Source organism: Ranitomeya imitator, chromosome 9 (genome assembly GCF_032444005.1).
Source record: "Ranitomeya imitator isolate aRanImi1 chromosome 9, aRanImi1.pri, whole genome shotgun sequence".
Lineage (NCBI taxonomy): Eukaryota > Metazoa > Chordata > Amphibia > Anura > Dendrobatidae > Ranitomeya > Ranitomeya imitator.
This window is the reverse complement of record NC_091290.1, coordinates 368600-392587: the sequence shown is the minus strand read 5'-3', so window position 1 is coordinate 392587 and position 23988 is coordinate 368600. Positions and strand designations below refer to the sequence as shown.

Below are 23988 nucleotides of genomic sequence, written 5' to 3'. Positions count from 1 at the left end.
CGGGGACCCTAGCATACTCACCTAGGTCCCTGGATCCTCTTGCTGCTCCTCCTGGCCGCCGGCAGAAGAACATGGCGGACGCATGCCCAGTGCGCCCGCCATCTGTCTCCATCTGCCGGCCGGCAGGAGAACAGCAGTTAGGGCTAAAATTAGGGGTAGGGGTAGGGTTAGGGGTAGGGTTAGGGGTAGGGTTAGGGGTAGGGTTAGGGTAGGGGTAGGGTTAGGGTTAGGTTAGGGGTAGGGTTACGGCTAGGGTTAGGTTAGGGGTAGGGTTAGGTTAGGGGTAGGGTTACGGCTAGGGTTAGGTTAGGGGTAGGGTTAGGGGTAGGGTTAGGTTAGGGGTAGGGTTGGGGCTAAATTTAGGGTTAGGGTTGGGGCTAAATTTAGGGTTAGGGTTGGGGCTAAATTTAGGGTTAGGCTTCTTTCACACTTACGTCGGTACGGGGCCGTCGCAATGCGTCGGCCCGACATACCGACGCACGTTGTGAAAATTGTGCACAACGTGGGCAGCAGCTGTAGTTTTTCAACGCATCCGCTGCCCAATCTATGTCCTGGGGAGGAGGGGCGGAGTTACGGCCACGCATGCGCGGTCAGAAATGGCGGATGCGACGTACAAAAAAACGTTTCATTGAACGTTTTTTTGTGCCGACGCTCCGCCAAAACACAACTGATCCAGTGCGCGACGGACGCGACGTGTGGCCATCCGTCACGATCCGTCGGCAATACTATGGGCAAAAAACGCATCCTGCGGGCACATTTGCAGGATCCGTTTCTTGTCCAAAACGACGGATTGCGACGGAATGCCAAACAACGCAAGTGTGAAAGTAGCCTTAGGGTTAGGGTTGGGGCTAAAGTTAGGGCTAGGGTTGGGGCTAAAGTTAGGGTTAGAGCTGGGATTAGGTTTAGGGTTTGGATTAGGGTTGGTATTAGGGTTAGGGTTGGCATTAGGGTTACGCTTGGGATTAGGGTTAGGTTTGGGATTAGGGTTAAGGTTAGGGTTGTGATTAGGGGTGTATTGGGATTAGGGTTAGGGTTGAGATTAGGATTAGGGGTGTGTTGGATTTAGGGTTTTGATTAGGGTTATGGTTAGGGTTGACATTAGGGTTGTTTTGGGGTAAGGGTTGTGATTATGGTTAGGGTTAGTGATTAGGATTATGGATCAGGTTGGGATTAGGGTTAGGGGTTGGAGCTAGAATTGGGGGGTTTCCACTGTTTAGGTACATCAGGGGGTCTCCAAACACGACAGCCAATTTTGCGCTCAAAAAGTCAAATGGTGCTCCCTCCCTTCTGAGCTCTGCCGTGCGCCCAAACAGTGGGTTACCCCCACATATGGGGCATCAGCGTACTCGGGATAAATTGGACAACAACTTCTGGGGTCCAATTTCTCTTGTTACCCTTGTGAAAATAAAAACTTGGGGGCTACAAAATCTTTTTTGTGAAAAAAAAAAATATATTTTTTATTTTCACGACTCTGCATTCTAAACTTCTGTGAAGCACTTGGGCATTCAAAGTTCTCACCACACATCTAGATAAGTTCCTTGGGGGGTCTAGTTTCCAAAATGGGGTCACTTGTGGAGGGTTTCTACTGGTTAGGTACATCAGGGGCTCTGCAAATGCAACATAATACCCGCAGACCATTCTATCAAAGTCTGCATTCCAAAACGGCGCTCCTTCCTTCCGAGCTCTGCCGTGCGCCCAAACAGTGGTTTACCCCCACATATGGGGTACCAGCATACTCAAGACAAATTGGACAACAACTTTTGGGGTCCAATTTCTCTTGTTACCCTTGTAAAAATAAAAACTTGGGGGCTACAATATCTTTTTTGTGGAAAAAAAAATATTTTTTATTTTCACGGCTCTGCATTCTAAACTTCTGTGAAGCACTTGGGCATTCAAGGTTCTCACCACACATCTAGATAAGTTCCTTAAGGGGTCTAGTTTCCAAAATGTTGTCACTTGTGGGGGGTTTCCACTGTTTAGGCACATCAGGGGCTCTCCAAACGCGACATGGCGTCCAATCTCAATTCCAGCCAATTCTACATTGAAAAAGTAAAACGGCGCTCCTTCACTTCCAAGCTCTGCGGTGCGCCCAAACAGTGGTTTACCCCCACATATGGGGTATCGACGTATTCAGGAGAAATCGCACAACAACTTTTGTGGTCTAATTTCTCCTGTTACCCTTGTGAAAATAAGAATTTGTGGGCAAAAAGATCATTTTTGTGTAAACAAAAGCGATTTTTTTATTTTCACGGCTCTACGTTATAAACTTCTGTGAAGCACTTGGGGGTTCAAAGTGCTCGCCACACATCTAGATAAGTTCCTTAAGGGGTCTAGTTTCCAAAATGGTGTCATTTGTGGGGGGTTTCCACTGTTTAGGCACATCAGGGGCTCTCTAAACGTGACATGGCGTCCGATCTCAATTCCAGCCAATTCTGCATTGAAAAAGTCAAACGGCGCTCCTTCACTTCTAAGTTCTGCGGTGCGCCCTAACAGTGGTTTACCCCCACATATGGGGTATTGGCGTATTCAGGAGAAATTGCATAACAAAATTTATGGTTACATTTCTGTTTTTACACTTGTGAAAATAAAAAAAATGGTTCTGAATTAAGATGTTTGCAAAAAAAAGTTAAATGTTCATTTTTTCCTTCCACATTGTTTCAGTTCCTGTGAAGCACGTAAAGGGTTAATAAACTTCTTGAATGTGGTTTTGAGAACCTTGAGGGGTGTAGTTTTTAGAATGGTGTCACACTTCATTATTTTCTATCATATAGACCCCTCAAAATGACTTCAAATGTGATGTGGTCCCTAAAAAAAAATGGTGTTGTAAAAATGAGAAATTGCTGGTCAACTTTTAACCCTTATAACTCCCTAACAAAAAAAAATTTTGTTTCCAAAATTGTGCTGATGTAAAGTAGACATGTGGGAAATGTTATTTATTAACTATTTTTCGTGACATATCTCTCTGATTTAAGGGCATAAAAATACAAAGTTTGAAAATTGCAAAATTTTAAAAATTTTCGCCATATTTCCGTTTTTTTCATAAATAATCGCAAGTAATATCGAAGAAATGTTACCACTAACATGAAGTACAATATGTCACGAAAAAACAATCTCAGAATCAGCGGGATCCGTTGAAGCGTTCCAGAGTTATAACCTCATAAAGTGACAGTGGTCAGAATTGCAAAAATTGGCTCGGTCATTAAGTACCAAATTGGCTCTGTCACTAAGGGGTTAAGCCGCTCTACCAAACATCAAGGTATATCCGTATTAGAGCAGTCCTAACTAATGTATGCAATCCTTATCTGATGTATTTAAAAACCTGGTCATATTTATAGTACCTGTATGAGCAGGATTCCTTTCCTGGTGGTGTGAACAATGTCCCTACAGGCTTGTTAACCGTGTGCACCGCTCATGTGTTTGTTTTAACCAAATGTTACAAAGGGTGCAATTTTTTTTTTTTCTGAAGATGGTTCTAGGTTGCGCAGGAATATGCGATGTCCCATGTGATTGGTTAAAGGTAGTTCTAAAACTCCAATTAGTGAAATCAAAGGGTTTAACAGACCTATTATTCTTATTTTTAATCTGCTCAATGCATTCCTTTGTGAAGGCTCTGGCTCTTGTGAATGCATCAGAAACCAATTTTTTAGGGTACCCTTTACTCTTAAAACGATGTTTCAGGATATCCGCTTCTTTGGAGAAATCACTGTCGTTAGTGCAGTGATTTCTCCAAAGAAGCGGATATCCTGAAACATTGTTTTAGAGTAAAGGGTACCCTAAAAATTGGTTTCTGATGCATTCACAAGAGCCAAAGTCTTCACACAAAAAGAATGCATTGAGCAGATTAAAAATAAGAATGATAGGTCTGTTAAACCCTTTGATTTCACTAAATGGAGTTTTATAACTACCTTTAACCAATCACAGGGGGTCTTACGAAACCTCTTGAAAAAAATATTGGTTCATTTTGAAAGGGGATCCAGTTCTATCAGCACATATTCCTGCGCAACCTAGAACCATCTTCAGAAAAAAAATTGCACCCTTTGTAACATTGTTGCTCCCAGCAACGTATCTTGTGAATCCTCGTCCACTTGCCGGCCACACCATCAGGGCCGCCATCAGGGCATTACAGCCGTGACTGGCGTAAGGGGCCCGGTGAGCAGAGGGGGCCCGCATCGGGCCCCCTCTTACCTGCTCACCGGGCCCCTACCGGCAGCCGCAGGCTGAACCGGGCCCTTAGCGGCGGCCGGCGCTGCAGCTGTACGCTATTGACATGCGGGCCCGCGCCCGCACGTCAATAGTTAACAGCCGCCAGCCGCAGCGTGCATGTCGCCGGCGTCTGACGTCATTGTCAGTTGCCGGCGAGTGCACAGTGCAGCTGCGTGGAGAGATCAGGAGCGCGGCAGGTAAGCAGAACTTTTTTTTTTTTCTATTGAGAGCGGCGATCGGGGGGGGGGGGGGGTAGGGGGTTTGGGCAGAAGGCCTCTGGACACAGGGGGGCAGAAGGCCGCTGGACACGGGGGCAGTAAAGCTGGACACAGTGGGGGTTGAAGGCAGCTGGACACAGAGGGGGCAGAAGGCAGCTGGACACAGAGGGGGCAGAAGGCCGCTGGACACAGGGGGGCAGTAAAGCTGGACACGGGGGGGGCAGAAGGCTGCTGGACACAGGGGGGGGCAGTAAAGCTGGACACGGGGGGCAGAAGGCTGGACACGGGGCAGAAGGCTGGACACAGAGGGGGCAGAAGGCCTCTGGACACAGGGGGGCAGAAGGCCTCTGGACACAGGGGGGCAGAAGGCCGCTGGACACGGGGGCAGTAAAGCTGGACACAGAGGGGGCTGAAGGCAGCTGGACACAGAGGGGGCAGAAGGCCGCTGGACACAAGGGGGCAGTAAAGCTGGACACAGGGGGGGGCAGAAGGCCGCTGGACACAGGGGGGGCAGTAAAGCTGGACACGGGGGGGCAGAAGGCCGCTGGACACAGGGGGGGGCAGTAAAGCTGGACACGGGGGGGCAGAAGGCTGGACACGGGGCAGAAGGCTGGACACAGGGGGGGCAGTAAAGCTGGACACAGAGGGGGCAGAAGGCCGCTGGACACAGGGGGGCAGTAAAGCTGGACACAAGGGGGGCAGTAAAGCTGGACACAGGGGGGGCAGAAGGCCGCTGGACACAGAAGGGCAGTAAAGCTGGACACAGGGGGCAGTAAAGCTGGACACGGGGGGCAGAAGGCTGGACACGGGGGCAGTAAAGCTGGACACAGGGGGGGCAGAAGGCTGGACACAGAGGGGGCAGTAAAGCTGGACACAGAGGGGGCAGTAAAGCTGGACACAGAGGGGGCAGAAGGCCTCTGGACACGGGGGGGCAGAAGGCCTCTGGACACAGGGGGGCAGAAGGCCTCTGGACACAGGGGGGCAGAAGGCCGCTGGACACGGGGGCAGTAAAGCTGGACACAGAGGGGGCAGAAGGCAGCTGGACACAGAGGGGGCAGAAGGCCGCTGGACACAGGGGGGCAGTAAAGCTGGACACAGAGGGGGCAGAAGGCCGCTGGACACAGGGGGGCAGTAAAGCTGGACACAGGGGGGGGCAGAAGGCCGCTGGACACGGGGGGGGCAGTAAAGCTGGACACAGAGGGGGCAGAAGGCCGCTGGACACAGGGGGGCAGTAAAGCTGGACACAAGGGGGGCAGAAGGCCGCTGGACACAGGGGGGCAGTAAAGCTGGACACAGGGGGGGCAGAAGGCTGGACACAGGGGGGCAGTAAAGCTGGACACGGGGGGCAGAAGGCTGGACACAGGGGGGCAGTAAAGCTGGACATAGGGGGGGCAGAAGGCTGGACACAGAGGGGGCAGTAAAGCTGGACACAGAGGGGGCAGTAAAGCTGGACACAGAGGGGGCAGAAGGCCTCTGGACACGGGGGCAGAAGGCCTCTGGACACAGGGGGGCAGAAGGCCGCTGGACACGGGGGCAGTAAAGCTGGACACAGAGGGGGCAGAAGGCAGCTGGACACAGAGGGGGCAGAAGGCCGCTGGACACGGGGGCAGTAAAGCTGGACACAAAGGGGGCAGAAGGCAGCTGGACACAGAGGGGGCAGAAGGCCGCTGGACACAGGGGGGCAGTAAAGCTGGACACGGGGGGGGGGGGGGGGCAGAAGGCCGCTGGACACAGGGGGGGGGCAGTAAAGCTGGACACGGGGGGGCAGAAGGCTGGACACGGGGGCAGTAAAGCTGGACACAGAGGGGGCAGAAGGCCGCTGGACACAGGGGGGCAGTAAAGCTGGACACAAGGGGGGCAGAAGGCCGCTGGACACAGAAGGGCAGTAAAGCTGGACACGGGGGGCAGAAGGCTGGACACAGGGGGGCAGTAAAGCTGGACACAGAGGGGGCAGAAGGCAGCTGGACACAGAGGGGGCAGAAGGCCGCTGGACACAGGGGGGCAGTAAAGCTGGACACAGAGGGGGCAGAAGGCCGCTGGACACAGGGGGGCAGTAAAGCTGGACACGGGGGGGGCAGAAGGCCGCTGGACACAGGGGGGGCAGTAAAGCTGGACACAGGGGGGGCAGAAGGCTGGACACAGGGGGGCAGTAAAGCTGGACACAGAGGGGGCAGAAGGCCGCTGGACACAGGGGGGCAGTAAAGCTGGACACAGAGGGGGCAGAAGGCCGCTGGACACAGGGGGGCAGTAAAGCTGGACACGGGGGGGGGGCAGAAGGCCGCTGGACACAGGGGGGGGCAGTAAAGCTGGACACGGGGGGCAGAAGGCTGGACACAGGGGGGCAGTAAAGCTGGACACAAGGGGGGCAGAAGGCCGCTGGACACAGAAGGGCAGTAAAGCTGGACACGGGGGGGCAGAAGGCTGGACACGGGGGCAGTAAAGCTGGACACAGAGGGGGCAGAAGGCTGGACACGGGGGCAGTAAAGCTGGACACAGGGGGGGCAGAAGGCTGGACACGGGGGCAGTAAAGCTGGACACAGAGGGGGCAGAAGGCCGCTGGACACAGGGGGCAGTAAAGCTGGACACAGAGGGGGCAGAAGGCCGCTGGACACAGGGGGGCAGTAAAGCTGGACACAGGGGGGGGCAGAAGGCCGCTGGACACAGGGGGGGGCAATAAAGCTGGACACAGGGGGGGCAGAAGGCTGGACACGGGGGCAGTAAAGCTGGACACAGGGGGGGCAGAAGGCCGCTGGACACAGGGGGGCAGTAAAGCTGGACACAAGGGGGGCAGAAGGCCGCTGGACACAGAAGGGCAGTAAAGCTGGACACAGGGGGGGCAGAAGGCTGGACACAGGGGGGCAGTAAAGCTGGACACAGGGGGGGCAGAAGGCTGGACACGGGGGCAGTAAAGCTGGACACAGGGGGGGCAGAAGGCTGGACACGGGGGCAGTAAAGCTGGACACAGAGGGGGCAGAAGGCCGCTGGACACAGGGGGCAGTAAAGCTGGACACAGAGGGGGCAGAAGGCCGCTGGACACAGGGGGGCAGTAAAGCTGGACACAGGGGGGGGGGGCAGAAGGCCGCTGGACACAGGGGGGGGCAATAAAGCTGGACACGGGGGGCAGAAGGCTGGACACGGGGGCAGTAAAGCTGGACACAGAGGGGGCAGAAGGCCGCTGGACACAGGGGGGCAGTAAAGCTGGACACAAGGGGGGCAGAAGGCCGCTGGACACAGGGGGGGCAGAAGGCTGGACACAGGGGGCAGTAAAGCTGGACACAGGGGGGGCAGAAGGCTGGACACGGGGGCAGTAAAGCTGGACACAGGGGGGGCAGAAGGCTGGACACAGAGGGGGCAGTAAAGCTGGACACAGAGGGGGCAGTAAAGCTGGACACGGGCAGAAGGCTGAACACAGAGGGGGCAGAAGGCCGCTGGACACAGAGGGGGCAGTAAAGCTGGACACGGGGGGCAGAAGGCCGCTGGACACAGAAGGGCAGTAAAGCTGGACACGGGGGGGGGGAGCAGAAGGCTGGACACAGGGGGGCAGAAGGCTGGACACAGAGGGGGCAGTAAAGCTGGACACAGAGGGGGCAGTAAAGCTGGACACGGGGCAGAAGGCTGGACACAGGGGGGCAGTAAAGCTGGACACAGAGGGGGCAGAAGGCCGCTGGACACAGGGGGGCAGTAAAGCTGGACACGGGGGGGCAGAAGGCCGCTGGACACAGAAGGGCAGTAAAGCTGGACACAGTGGGGGCAGAAGGCTGGACACAGGGGGGCAGTAAAGCTGGACACAGGGGGGGCAGAAGGCTGGACACAGAGGGGGCAGTAAAGCTGGACACAGAGGGAGCAGTAAAGCTGGACACGGGGGCAGTAAAGCTGGACACGGGGGGCAGTAAAGCTGGACACGGGGGGGCAGAAGGCTGGACACGGGGGCAGTAAAGCTGGACACGGGGGGCAGAAGGCTGGACACAGAGGGGGCAGTAAAGCTGGACACGGGGGCAGAAGGCCGCTGGACACAGAAGGGCAGTAAAGCTGGACACGGGGGGCAGAAGGCTGGACACGGGGGCAGTAAAGCTAGACACAGGGGGCAGTAAAGCTGGACACAGAGGGGGCAGTAAAGCTGGACACAGAGGGGGCAGTAAAGCTGGACACAGAGGGGGCAGTAAAGCTGGACACAGAGGGGGCAGTAAAGCTGGACACGGGGCAGTAAAGCTGGACACAGGGGGCAGTAAAGCTGGACACAGAGGGGGCAGTAAAGCTGGACACGGGGCAGTAAAGCTGGACACGGGGAGGGGGGGCAGAAAGCTGGACACGGGGGGGCAGAAAGCTGGACACGGGGGGGGGGCAGAAAGCTGGACACGGGGGGGGGGGCAGAAAGCTGGACACGGGGGGGAGGCAGGAAGCTGGACACGGGGGGGGCAGAAAGCTGGACACAGAGGGGGCAGTAAAGCTGGACACAGAGGGGGCAGTAAAGCTGGACACGGGGCAGTAAAGCTGGACACGGGGCAGTAAAGCTGGACACGGGGCAGTAAAGCTGGACACGGGGCAGTAAAGCTGGACACGGGGCAGTAAAGCTGGACACGGGGCAGTAAAGCTGGACACAGAGGGGGCAGTAAAGCTGGACACAGAGGGGGCAGTAAAGCTGGACACAGAGGGGGCAGTAAAGCTGGACACAGAGGGGGCAGTAAAGCTGGACACGGGGAGGGGGGGCAGAAAGCTGGACACGGGGGGGCAGAAAGCTGGACACGGGGGGGGCAGAAAGCTGGACACATGGGGGGCAGAAAGCTGGACACGGGGCAGAGTGCTGGACAGAGATGGGGCAGAGTGCTGGACAGAGATGGGGCAGAGTGCTGGACAGAGATGGGGCAGAGTGCTGGACAGAGATGGGGCAGAGTGCTGGACAGAGATGGGGCAGAGTGCTGGACAGAGATGGGGCAGAGTGCTGGACAGAGATGGTGCAGAGTGCTAGACAGAGATGGTGCAGAGTGCTGGACAGAGATGGTGCAGAGTGCTGGACAGAGATGGTGCAGAGTGCTGGACAGAGATGGTGCAGAGTGCTGGACAGAGATGGTGCAGAGTGCTGGACAGAGATGGTGCAGAGTGCTGGACAGAGATGGTGCAGAGTGCTGGACAGAGATGGTGCAGAGTGCTGGACAGAGATGGTGCAGAGTGCTGGACAGAGATGGTGCAGGATTGGACACAGATGGGGCAGAGTGCTGGACACAGATGGGGCAGAGTGCTGGACACAGATGGGGCAGAGTGCTGGACACAGATGGGGCAGAGTGCTGGACACAGATGGGGCAGAGTGCTGGACACAGATGGGGCAGAGTGCTGGACACAGATGGGGCAGAGTGCTGGACACAGATGGGGCAGAGTGCTGGACACAGATGGGGCAGAGTGCTGGACACAGATGGGGCAGAGTGCTGGACACAGATGGGGCAGAGTGCTGGACACAGATGGGGCAGAGTGCTGGACACAGATGGGGCAAGATTGGAGACAGATGGGGTAGGATGGAGACAGATGGGGCAGGATGGGGAGATCATATGGGATAGAATGGATACTCATGAGGGCAGGATGGGAGAACATATGGCTGGAGCCTGGAATGAGACACACGGGGGCTAGGATGGCGAATATTACCATAGGGGCTAATTAAGGGATATTATTATTGCAGTGATGTATTTATTTTATTTTTTGAGTATACTGTTTTAAATGGGGGGGCGGTCCTGTTACTGTGTAGAGTGATACTATGTTGCCTTCTTCATGTGGTGTAATGTAGAAGTTGGGAAAATTAAGTAATGTGTTCTACAAGCGGAACTCGAGATAACTGTTTTATTTCCTGCAGAGACGAGTCCTGGCTGGATAAAGTGATGGCGGTCTGTGCTGGATGAAAGATGAAGGACTTCACCTAGAGACGTCACTGGTGAGTCAGTGTTACCTATACACTTACACTATACACTGTATACTATATACAGAGGTCCTGTGTACAATGTCACCAGTGATCACCGTATTATCTATACATTATATACAGAGCTCCTGTGTGTAATGTCACCAGTGATCACTGTATTACCTGTACACAGACACTGCTTACTAATTACAGATCTCCTGTGCATAATGGCACTGATGGTGATAGTATTGTGGGTTTTTTTTTATTACTGATCAGTATTGTAGTATTCAGTCATTGTTGGTAATATGTGGTCTGGTCATGATGTGGTGGTAATATGTGGTCTGGTCATGGTGTAGCGGTATTTGTTCCTTGTATTTTATATTATTCGATCACTGTGGTGGTAATATGTCATCTGGTCATAGTGCTGTGGTATTTGTTCCTTGTATGTAGTATTATAGGTCATTTTAAAAATTGAAAAATAAATAAAAATATACCTAAATTGTATTGCATATTTTAACAAATATTTAGTAGGTTACAGTAGAGTAGGGCCCGGCCAAAAGTGTCTACCTTGTTGTGGTGGCGGCTTAAAAAATCTTTTGGCCAAAACAAAAGCTGCCGGCTATCTGTGTGATCTGGTGATGGGAACTGTTAATGTGTGATAGGTGAGAAGTGGAGATTTTCCAAGAGAGAGCGGTGGGACTGTGGACAGTTCGTGGGGTGGAGCCTGGAGGCGGGGCTGGGGTGGAGCCTGGGCGGAGTTTCAAGGGGGCCCCGAAAATTTTGCCAGTATGGGGCCCCAAAATTTCTAGTGGCAGCCCTGCACACCATAATCCGGGCTGTTTTGCATGCAGGGCAGCTGAGAGTTTATGTTGTGGTTCAATCAGTAATGGAGTGTAAGAATTTGGTCGTACTCTACGGGCACCAGTTTAATATTAACTGTCATGTAAATTGCCATTCCTACTACGTAGTCTATCTGATCGAATGTGGTTGTGGGCTGCAATATGTCGGGCGGACGATACAGGCTATGCATGCAAGGATGAATAAGTGCCGTCAGAACATCCGGAATGAGTATTTAATGCATAGTTTGTCAAAACACTTTCTTGTAGTGCATAATAGGGACCTAAGCTCACTAAAGCTTACTATATCATAGATCAGATACCAAATGATATGCCTGATGGCTTTACTAATTTAGTAAGAAGAGAAAGTTATTGGATTTTTAAACTCTGCATATTGGCACCTGAGGGGTTAAATCTCATTGAAAAAGTCACATAACGACTTCACTTTTGCCCCGTTCGTTTATTTTATGCATTTTATTTGATTTTATATAATTATTTTGCTATATCCTGTCTTTTCTACCCTTTTTTGATATATATATTTTTAAACAGCTTTTGCGACTTGTATCCTAATTAATCATGTGTTCCGAATAATTGCTCCTTAAATCTCATTGGTTGGTGTTCCTTTATATACTTACTCCGGCCCGCTCTGTATATGGCCACCTGATGAAGACAGAGCTGTTCCATCGAAACGCGTTGTGGATTTCAATAAACAAAGAAACTTTTAATTCTTTCATCTGTGTCATGTGACCGGAGTATCACTGTTTATTCCTCTCCTGAGGCACCCGGCAGGAGCTGCATCGGCCCTCTCTCAATCAACACCCCCCGACCGCCAGCTTGGCGCTCCGTTAGCCTGTCTTCTCTGTATATCAATATGGCCATGGTAGCTCACCTATTCCACCAGGGAAGCACAAGATACAAAAGCCTAAAAATGATCTTATACTGAATTTTTTTTCTTGGGCAGAGCGACATGTTCTCTCCATGTCAGCATTACATCTAAAAGGTTCCACCAATGTCCAGGCAGAGTTTCTCCGCAGAAAAATTATACACCCAGGGGAATGGAGATGAAATACAGAAGTATATCCGACCCTAGTAGAGAAATGGGGTCTCCCAGAAGTAGACGTGTTTGCAACCCGTCAGAATACAAAAGCAGAATATTTTTTCTCCTTGATTTCTCAGTAGACGCTTTCACACACTGCTGGGTTTTCAAACTAGCATGTGCCTTCTCTCCAATTTCCATTCTACCAAAAACATTACAGAAAATCAGAAAGAACAAGACCAAGACATTGAACAGTCTGAAAATAGAAGTGTGGTGAAATATGTATATATCTATATGTGTGTAGTGACATGTCTAGGGTTCTATGTGTAACTAGCAGTAATTGAACATATGTCCTGAAACTGCAGGCCTCACAAAGGTCACAGCATACATATCTTGAAGGCAGACTACTTTCTCCACTCTCGCCAGGGGGTCGTGCTGGGAACCAAGAAAAAGGGAAACATTTGACACCTCCTAGCTCTTTGAAGAGAGATGTCAATTACAGCCTGACACTATTTGTGAGAACTTTTACACAGGGAATCTGAGCAAATAATATATTCATTGGGGGGAGCAGCCGCAGTCCCATTAAAAAACAAGCAATTATGATATTAACCTGAGGGGCTGGTCTAGAAATCTGACCTCCAGAGTAAAGCTATAAATTAGGCCTGTATACATAGAATCGTAACTGGGTTAGTAACTGGCTTAGTGATAGAAAGCAGAGGGTGGTTATAAATGGTATAGTCTCTAACTGGGTCGCTGTGACCAGTGGGGTACCGCAGGGGTCGGTATTGGGACCTGTTCTCTTGAACATGTTCATTAATGATCTGGTAGAAGGTTTACACAGTAAAATATCGATATTTGCAGATGATACAAAGCTATGTAAAGCAGTTAATACAAGAGAAGATAGTATTCTGCTACAGATGGATCTGGATAAGTTGGAAACTTGGGCTGAAAGGTGGCAGATGAGGTTTAACAATGATAAATGTAAGGTTATACACATGGGAAGAAGGAATCAATATCACCATTACACACTGAACGGGAAACCACTGGGTAAATCTGACAGGGAGAAGGACTTGGGGATCCTAGTTAATGATAAACTTACCTGGAGCAGCCAGTGCCAGGCAGCAGCTACCAAGGCAAACAGGATCATGGGGTGCATTAAAAGAGGTCTGGATACACATGATGAGAGCATTATACTGCCTCTGTACAAATCCCTAGTTAGACCACACATGGAGTACTGTGTCCAGTTTTGGGCACCGGTGCTCAGGAAGGATATAATGGAACTAGAGAGAGTACAAAGGAGGGCAACAAAATTAATAAAGGGGATGGGAGAGCTACAATACCCAGATAGATTAGCGAAATTAGGATTATTTAGTCTAGAAAAAAGGACTGAGGGGCGATCTAATAACCATGTATAAGTATATAAGGGGACAATACAAATATCTTGCTGAGGATCTGCTTATACCAAGGAAGGTGACGGGCACAAGGGGGCATTCTTTGCGTCTGGAGGAGAGAAGGTTTTTCCACCAACATAGAAGAGGATTCTTTATTGTTAGGGCAGTGAGAATCTGGAATTGCTTGCCTGAGGAGGTGGTGATGGCGAACTCAGTCGAGGGGTTCAAGAGAGGCCTGGATGTCTTCCTAGAGCAGAACAATATTGTATCATACAATTATTAGGTTCTGTAGAAAGATGTAGATCTGGGGATTTATTATGATGGAATATAAGCTGAACTGGATGGACAAATGTCTTTTTTCGGCCTTATTAACTATGTTACTATGTGTTCACATGTGAGGGGAGCCTGGGAAGCTGATGTGTTCCACCAACTCCATATTCACTCCCCCTCAGGGTGCAGAAAGCAGACTACAAAGTTAGACGTTTCTGTAAGTTTTCTCTTGTTTATTTTATACTGTTTAGCATACATGCATGTCTTTTTATTATCATAGTTTTATACCTTTTTCTTACTGTAAGCACTGAACCTTTTTGTATTAAAGCATAAAACTTTAACAGGTTGAACCTTGAATGTTCTAAAAGAATCCATAGCCTTAACCCTGCTGTTCTGTTGGTCAAAAATGACCGACTTTGAACTTCAATATTCTTTAAAATATTCAAGATGCGGCTCTGAAACCCGTGGCCGACCGACCCATCCTCATTTAAGTCAATCAACCACAAGTTTCAGAACCGCATCTTGAACACCCCAAAAAATACCAAAGTTCAAAATAGGTCTCCCCAGACCGAACAGAACAGCAGGGTTAAACTGTATGATCCGTATTAGTGGTAGACAGTATTAGTAATTTCTGGGACTCATCGCCCATGTATTCGGTGAGTGGTGGCAGTGTGTATGAGAGGGTGTGTGGCCTGGGTCAGTGTGTGATTTATGCTCCCATTACAGCATAGGACAGAGGTTGAATGCTGGACTGAGAGAGGGGAGATAGATTTACCCTTGCAGGCACAACCCCAAGTCACGTGCTGAGAGCGGGCACGTGACAAATTAGTTACACCACGGAGAGGGATTCGTGACAAGAAGCTACCCTGATTCTTCCATCAATCATCAACCTTCTTCACCAAGGACCGATTAATCACCCTGATTCTCAAGTCTTGCAGCCTGGCTTCTTGGTTGTCATTTAAATCTGGGGGTCATTCGGAGAAAGTAGTACATAAACTTCAGAAAAGTTAGAAGTCTATAACAAATTCCATCTATAACAAAATTTCTTGATTGCCTGCAGAGTGGATTAGAGAACAATTTAAAGATCAGCACTTGTAGGAAAGAGGGGTCAAAGGGGAAAAGTTCCTATGTCTTACAGTTCTTCAATAAGGTTCCCTTGTCGAGAGAGAATTCAGTTGAGTGATTCTTCTCGCCGTTGTGACTATCACCAAGAAGGCTGCTTGATAGGACACTATCGAAGTCTACAGGCTCAATTGGTGGAATACAAAGGCCTTTGAGGACCATGTTCAGATCCCAGGTAGGAACCAAACTGGATACCCTTGGTTGCAATTGAGAGTCTGCAGTCATAAACCTTTTAATCCAACGATGATCTGCCAGACTTTGATTGAAATATGAACTAAGGGCTGCCACGTGCACTTTTAAAAGTAGCATCAGAGTTCCATATGTCTCAATATCATTTTACCTTCCTTTTGCTAAAATCCATCCAACCGTAGAGAAATAACAGTGAAGCATAGCTCTATCTTCAACGATCAAAATCCTGGACAAAGTATCAGAATATCTTCTTAAAGTTCTACGGACATAGTGCTTTTTGAAGCATTTTTTTCCCTTTACTATCCCATATTGTATCAAAAAGGCAATTTGTGGAGCTTACAAGAACCATAATCTGGTACCTCCCAGAGAAGTTCACAGCACACCCCACCAGAGCTGTATCTACCTTGTGCTGAAAGCGTTAACACCTTCACACCTGGTCTTCTGTCAATTCCTTCTGTAGGCATTTATAAACTAGATCTAATGTCTCTGTTAATGATTTGGCCTTTGGGAGGAAAGTTCTCCAGACCATTGTCCCTCTCTAAAGTCTATTCTTTGTAATTTCTCCTGTTGTGTTGTGTAGAGAAAATAGAATTTGTCTTGCCGGTAATTCTGTTTCTAGGAACCCTCCTCGACAGCACGGGTAATCCCGCTATCCTGTGGTGCTGTCGTGGAGGGTTCCTACAATTAGACTTACCGGCAATTTGGTTTCTATTTTCTTGTTGTTGCCAAAGTTACTGGGCCCTTTGGGGCATGGGCACACTGTCAGTATTTTCAGCAGAAAAATCAAGAAACTGCTGTGATGGCGGCAACAACGCAGCAGAAAATATAATCGTTTTTGATGCTTTCCCCGCACTTGTTTGGATGAAGCCTGCAGCAAAAACGCTGAAAGAGCTGAATTGACCCCGATTTACATCTGCATGAAAAATGAAGCAGCGCATGCTTAAGACCGCAGCCTGCAGAAAAAACTCAACAAAACTGCAGTGTGTGCATATTCCCTAAGCTTGGCCAGAGTCCTGATTTAGTGATGAGCGAGTGTACTCGTTGCTCGGGTGGTCTGAGTATTTATGACTGCTCGGAGATTACGTTTTCATCGCCTCAACAGCATGATTTACAGCTATTAGCCAGCTTGATTACATGTGGGGATTACCTAGCAACCAGGCAAGCCCCACATGTACTCAGCCTGGCTAGTAGCTGTTAATCATTCAGCTGCCGTGATGAAAACTAAATCTCCGAACACTAACAAATACTCGGAGGTCACCCGAGCAACGAGTATATTCGCTCATCACTAGTCCTGATCCATCACATTTACTGCCCTGCTGCCGTCCTCCCATGCTGTGGAGGAAGAGCCACCTCTGCTGGTGACGTGGAGGGCACACTACCCTGAAAACAGAAGGCCAAGCGCAACAGCGCCTCTTGAAGGACCAGCACTCGTGTAAAGTGCGGCTGGGAGAAATGGAGCTACAAATGTAGAAAATTGTAAAGTCCCCCGGCTCCTCTCTGCAGGTGCAGCCTCTCCTCCATGGCTCTGCTTTCTGATAGGGTTGAGAGGTGATATCATGACTTTGCGCACATCAACGCTGCAGCTGATCATTACGCTCAGCGGCTTATGCTGTACACCAGGGGTGTCAAACTGCATTCCTCGAGGGCTGTAAACAGGTCATGTTTTCAGGATTTCCTTGTACTGCACAGGTGATAATTTAATCACCTGTGCAGTACAAGGAAATCCTGAAAACATGACCTGTTTGCAACCCTCGAGGAATGCAGTTTGACACCCCTGCTGTACACAACACTCGGAGCAGCAGAACAATGCACAGCGCTGAATATTTTCCATCCGTTCTGATCAATATTTGTTGCGTGTTTGGTGATGGCTCAGGCTGCATCCTTTCACCATGCCAGCACCAGGATGCCCAATGGTCTGGTGTGTGCTGTGGTTGTAATACCTTGTGCACCATTGTGGCAGAGCCTGAAAGTTGTGGAGCACGGTGTAGCATGTACCTTCATGATTGGTCTGATGGTTACACTGTGTCGGCCGAGGGGCTGCTATGTATTCGCAGCATGGGTCATGCGCAGGGTGTATACAGCCAGGCACTGCCACCTGCTTCATCCTGTTGCTTCAGGTGACCCGGTGCCACATGACCCGTCGCCGGAGATTGCCAGTGCAGTCCCATGTAAATAAGGCTTCAGCAGTGAATCATTGTACAACTTTCTGACACTCCGTTTTCTTGCCATATAATGTCTTGTCATTGAGTTGGACTGATCTCTCTGGTATCTGTACTCTCGGGGTGAGGACAGTGGGGGAGCAGGAGGCCGTCGGCTCCATTTCTACCGTTCAGTAGATGCGTCTGAAGCTCCACACAGCAGGCGGCACCATGACGTTCCCAGACTAAGCCTGCGAAGTGGCGCCTCAACCAGGGCTGGAGACCAGGGCCATGAAAGAAGCACCATGAGGGGGCTTGATTTTTACAAATCGATTTGTAGTTGAATGCTATGGCCCCTTTCTCCCCCCACGGTGCCCGGCTGGCCTGTGTTGCTGCGGCCCCTTCCTCCCTCACGGTGCCCGGCTGCCCTGTTGTTTGCGGCACCTTTGTCCCCCTCGGTGCTCGGCTGGCCTGTGTTGCTGTGCCTCCTTTTTCCCTCGTGGTGCCCGGCTGTCCTGTGTTGCTGTGCCTCCTTCATCCCCCGTGGTGCCAGGCTGCCCTGTGTTGCTGTGCCTCCTTCCTTTCCTACTTTTCCCAGCTTCTGTTTCCCCCCCTAGCCATAGTAGGTCATTACCAGGGATGTTGATGTCTCTCCAGATACGATGGTGGAGCTTGTGGGGCCGTCCTGCCAGTCTCCTGATCTGCACCCTAGTATCAGCGAGGGCCGTGCCCATCGACACGGATAAGACCAAGGTGAATGTGGAGGCAGCAAGTGATGGGCAGAAGTCTCAGTCGTCGGTGAGTATCAGGCGGCGGTACTCGGGGGGCCGGCCTTGGGTGGGCGCAGCTGTGATGTGTTTCTCTTGTGTCAGGACACTGGGCTCTACTACGACCGGTATCTGCGGGAGGTGGTGGAAGTTCTGGAGACCGACCAACACTTCCGAGAGAAGATCCAGGCCTCCGACATGGAGGACATCAAGGTAAGAGCAGCAGGGGCACATACTTTCCTGCGGATCCCATGTTAGTGCACTTGCCTCACGTCCCGACCGCTGTTACCGGCACAGCTCTTAACGGGCTTCCGTGTAACAGCTGCTGCTTCTCTGTACTTCTCCACAGAGCGGAAAAATTAGTAAAGAGCTGGACCTGGTCGGCCATCACATTCGGACCAAGCTGGACGAGCTGAAGAGGCAGGAGGTGGCGCGCCTGCGGATGCTGATCAAGGCCAAGCTCAGTGGCCCAGAGGGTGTGTTATAGGGGAACCATGCGCCTGTCATGCTCACACCGTGACTGGTGGGCGTGAGCCAGGGGGTTGTGGACTGTTATGATCAGGCGGCCTTGGAACAACATGAAAAACCTTCGCTGGAGTAGTGGTAACTATACAGACCGCTAACCCTGATCTTATCACCGACCCTAGAAGTAGCCGTGGGGTGTGCCTATCCAGACCTAGATACCTCGACACAGCCGGAGGACTAAATATTCCTAAAGATGGAAAATAGGAAAACTGACTTGCCTCAGAGTAGACCCCCAAAGTATAGGCAGCCCCCCACAAATAATGATGGTGAGTAGGAGAGGAAAAGACACACGCAGGCGGAAAACAGGATTTAGCAAAGGAGGCCACTTCCACCTAGATAGGAAAGTATAGTACAGGATACTGAGCGGTCAGCACAAAATCTACAAAATATCCACAGCAGAAAAATACAAAAACTCCACCACCTAACTAAAGGTGTGGAGAGTATATCTGCGACTCCAGCGAATCCAACCAGACTGAGAAAACAACAGGACAGTCTAAGCTGGAACAAAATAGAAACTATGAACAGCACTGAAAAATAGACACACAGCCTGTGAGCCTAAGAAAAAGAATCAGACACTTAGCTGAAATGGCAGCAGGCAGGAGAGGCCAGGCAGAGAACCATTACTGGCAATAGAACATTGACAACTGGAAAGGACTAATGAGTCCTGCAAAGCTAAATACCCCAGTCAGCTTTGCAATTAGCAGATACACCTGTCCAATCCTGCAGTCCAGGCACAACTGCATTACCATCTACAACCACCGGAGGGAGCCCAAAAGCAGAATTCACAACAGTACCCCCCCCCCCTTGAGGAGGGGTCACCGAACCCTCACCAGAGCCCCCAGGCCGATCAGTATGAGCCATATGAAAGGTACGAACCAAATCAGCGGCATGGACATCAGAGGCAGAAACCCAAGAATTATCCTCCTGGCCATAACCCTTCCATTTGACAAGGTACTGAAGCTTCCGCCTCGAAAAACGAGAATCCAAAATCTTCTCAACAACATATTCCAACTCTCCATCGACCAACACAGGGGCCGGAGGATCAACAGAGGGAACAACGGGCTCCACATATTTCCGCAATAAAGATCTATGGAAGACATTATGAATAGCAAAAGAGGCCGGAAGCACCAGGCGAAAGGACACCGGATTAATAATCTCAGAAATCCTATAAGGACCAATAAACCGAAGGCTTAAACTTAGGGGAAGAAACCTTCATAGGAACATGACGGGAAGATAACCAAACCAGATCCCCAACCCGAAGCCGGGAACCAACACACGGACGACGGTTAGCAAAACGTTGAGCCTCCTCCTGAGACAACAACAAATTGTCCACCTCATGAGCCCAAATCTGCTGCAACCTGTCGACCACAGAATCCACACCAGGAAGGTCAGAAGGCTCAACCTGCCCAGAAGAAAAACGAGGATGAAAACCAAAATTACAAAAAAAAGGCGAAACCAAAGTAGCCGAACTAGCCCGATTATTAAGGGCAAACTCGGCCAATGGCAAAAAAGCCACCCAATCATCCTGATCAGCAGACACAAAGCATCTCAAATAGGTCTCCAAGGTCTGATTAGTTCGCTCGGTCTGGCCATTTGTCTGAGGATGAAATGCAGAAGAAAAAGACAAATCAATGCCCAGCTTGGCACAAAAGGCCCGCCAAAACCTACAAACAAACTGGGAACCTCTGTCGGACACAATATTCTGAAAAAACAACGGAACCAAATCAGAAGAAGGCAATTTAGGCAAAGGCACCAAATGAACCATCTTAGAGAACCGGTCACAAACAACCCAGATAACCGACATCCTTTGGGAAACAGGAAGATCGGAAATAAAATCCATAGAAATATGCGTCCAGGGCCTCTCAGGGACCGGCAATGGCAAAAGCAACCCACTAGCACGGGAGCAACAAGGCTTGGCCCGCGCACAAGTCCCACAGGACTGCACAAAAGACCGCACATCATGCGACGAAGGCCACCAAAAGGACCTACCAACCAAGTCTCTGGTACCAAAAATACCAGGATGACCAGCCAACACAGAACAATGAACCTCAGAAATCACTCTACTAGTCCATCTGTCAGGAACAAACAGTTTCCCCACAGGACAACGGTCAGGTTTGTCAGCCTGAAATTTCTGAAGAACCCGTCGTAAATCAGGAGAGATGGCAGAAAGGACCACCCCTTCCTTCAAAATACCGACTGGTTCCAAGACCTCAGGAGAATCAGGCAAAAAACTCCTAGAGAGCATCACCCTTAACATTCTTAGTACCTGGAAGGTACGAGACCACAAAATCAAAACGAGAAAAAAAACAAGGAACATCGAGCCTGTCTAGGATTCAACCGTTTGGCAGACTCGAGGTTAATCAAATTCTTATGGTCGGTCAAGACCACAATACGGTGTTTAGCTCCCTCAAGCCAATGTCGCCACTCCTCAAACGCCCACTTCATAGCCAACAACTCCCGATTGCCGATGTCATTATTGCGTTCCGCAGGCAAAAATTTACGGGAAAAGAAGGTACACGGTTTCATCAAGGAACCAACAGGATCCCTCTGAGACAAAACGGCCCTTGCCCCAATCTCAGAAGCGTCAACCTCAACCTGAAATGGAAGAGAAACATCCGGTTGGTGCAACACTGGAGCAGAAGAAAAACGACGTTTAAGTTCCTGAAAGGCAGAGACAGCCGCAGAGGGCCAATTCGCCACATCAGCACCCTTCTTAGTCAAATCATTCAAGGGTTTAAAACACGCTGGAAAAATTAGCAATGAAACGGCGACAAAAATTAGCGGAACCCAAAAATTTCTGAAGTCTCTTCACGGATGTGGGCTGAATCCAATCATGAATGGCCTGAACCTTAACCGGATCCATCTCTATAGATGAGGGAGAAAAAATAAAGCCCAAAAAGGAAACCTTCTGCACCCCAAAAAAACAGACCCTTTCACAAACAAGGCATTGTCACGAAGGATCTGAAATACCATCCTGACCTGCTGCACATGAGACTCCCAATCATCGGAAAAAATCAAAATATCGTCCAAATATATGATCAAGAATTTATCAAGATAACTTCGGAAGATATCATGCATGAAGGACTGAAAAACAGATGGAGCATTAGAGAATCCGAATGGCATCACAAGGTATTCAAAATGGCCTTCGGGCGTGTTAAACGCAGTTTTCCATTCATCACCCTGCTTTATACGAACAAGATTATATGCCCCCCGAAGGTCAATCTTCGTAAACCAACTAGCTCCCTTAATCCTAGCAAACAAATCAGAAAGCAAAGGCAAGGGGTATTGAAACTTGACCGTGATCTTATTTAAGAGGCGATAATCAATACTGGGTCTCAAAGAACCATCTTTTTTAGCAACAAAAAAGAACCCCGCTCCCAACGGTGAAGAAGATGGACGAATATGCCCCTTCTCCAAAGACTCCTTAATATAACTCCGCATGGCGGTATGTTCAGGTACAGAAAGGTTGAAAAGTCGACCCTCAGGAAACTTAGTCTGGAATCAAATCAATAGCACAATCACAGTCCCTATGCGGTGGAAGGAAACTGGACTTACAGGTCCTTCTCAAAAAATTAGCATATAGTGTTAAATTTCATTATTTACCATAATGTAATGATTACAATTAAATTTTCATATATTATAGATTCATTATCCACCAACTGAAATTTGTCAGGTCTTTTATTGTTTTAATACTGATGATTTTGGCATACAACTCCTGATAACCCAAAAAACCTGTCTCAATAAATTAGCATATTTCACCCATCCAATCAAATAAAAGTGTTTTTTAATAACAAACAAAAAAACCATCAAATAATAATGTTCAGTTATGCACTCAATACTTGGTCGGGAATCCTTTGGCAGAAATGACTGCTTCAATGCGGCGTGGCATGGAGGTAATCAGCCTGTGACACTGCTGAGATGTTATGGAGGCCCAGGATGCTTCAATAGCGGCCTTAAGCTCATCCAGAGTGTTGGGTCTTGCGTCTCTCAACTTTCTCTTCACAATATCCCACAGATTCTCTATGGGGTTCAGGTCAGGAGAGTTGGCAGGCCAATTGAGCACAGTAATACCATGGTCAGTAAACCATTTACCAGTGGTTTTGGCACTGTGAGCAGGTGCCAGGTCGTGCTGAAAAATGAAATCTTCATCTCCATAAAGCATTTCAGCCGATGGAAGCATGAAGTGCTCCAAAATCTCCTGATAGCTAGCTGCATTGACCCTGCCCTTGATGAAACACAGTGGACCAACACCAGCAGCTGACATGGCACCCCACACCATCACTGACTGTGGGTACTTGACACTGGACTTCAGGCATTTTGGCATTTCCTTCTCCCCAGTCTTCCTCCAGACTCTGGCACCTTGATTTCCGAATGACATGCAAAATTTGCTTTCATCAGAAAAAAGTACTTGGGACTACTTAGCAACAGTCCAGTGCTGCTTCTCTGTAGCTCAAAAGTGGCTTTACCTGGGGAATGCGGCACCTGTAGCCCATTTCCTGCACACGCCTGTGCACGGTGGCTCTGGATGTTTCCACACCAGACTCAGTCCACTGCTTCCTCAGGTTCCCCAAGGTCTGGAATCGGTCCTTCTCCACAATCTTCCTCAGGGTCCGGTCTCCTCTTCTCGTTGTACAGCGTTTTCTGCCACATTGTTTCCTTCCAACAGACTTACCATTGAGGTGCCTTGATACAGCACTCTGGGAACAGCCTATTTGTTGAGAAATTTCTTTCTGGGTCTTACCCTCTTGCTTGAGGGTGTCAATGATGGCCTTCTTGACATCTGTCAGGTCGCTAGTCTTACCCATGATGGGGGTTTTGAGTAATGAACCAGGCAGGGAGTTTATAAAAGCCTCAGGTATCTTTTGCATGTGTTTAGAGTTAATTAGTTGATTCAGAAGATTAGGGTAATAGGTCGTTTAGAGAACCTTTTCTTGATATGCTAATTTATTGAGACAGGTTTTTTGGGTTATGAGGAGTTGTATGCCAAAATCATCAGTATTAAAACAATAAAAGACCTGACAAATTTCAGTTGGTGGATAATGAATCTATAATATATGAAAGTTTAATTGTAATCATTACATTATGGTAAATAATGAAATTTAACACTATATGCTAATTTTTTGAGAAGGACCTGTAGGCTCATCGAATACATTCTGAAAATCAGACAAAAGCTCCGGCATTTCAGAAGAGGGAGAAGGGGCGATTGACATCAGAGGAACATCATTATGAACCCCCTGACAACCCCAACTAGTTACAGACATGGACTTCCAATCCAAAACAGGATTATGGACCTGCAACCACGGGAAACCCAGCACGACAGCATCATGCAAATTATGCAACACCAGAAATCGACAATCTTCCTGGTGGGCTGGTGCCATGCGCATGGTCACCTGTATCCAAAACTGGGGCTCA

The 23988-nt window shown here is 49.5% G+C and overlaps 1 protein-coding gene across 1 annotated transcript in view; it reads left to right on the top strand.

Annotated features, from left to right (window-relative positions):
• The window catches only part of NUCB2 (nucleobindin 2), a 116642-nt gene that overhangs the window by 37519 nt on the left and 55135 nt on the right, over positions 1-23988 (top strand). The window contains exons 2-4 of the mRNA XM_069740065.1: positions 17942-18082; positions 18157-18264; positions 18401-18527. Coding sequence (XP_069596166.1) covers positions 17942-18082; positions 18157-18264; positions 18401-18527 — 376 coding nt within the window. The remainder of the gene's footprint in view (positions 1-17941; positions 18083-18156; positions 18265-18400; positions 18528-23988) is intronic.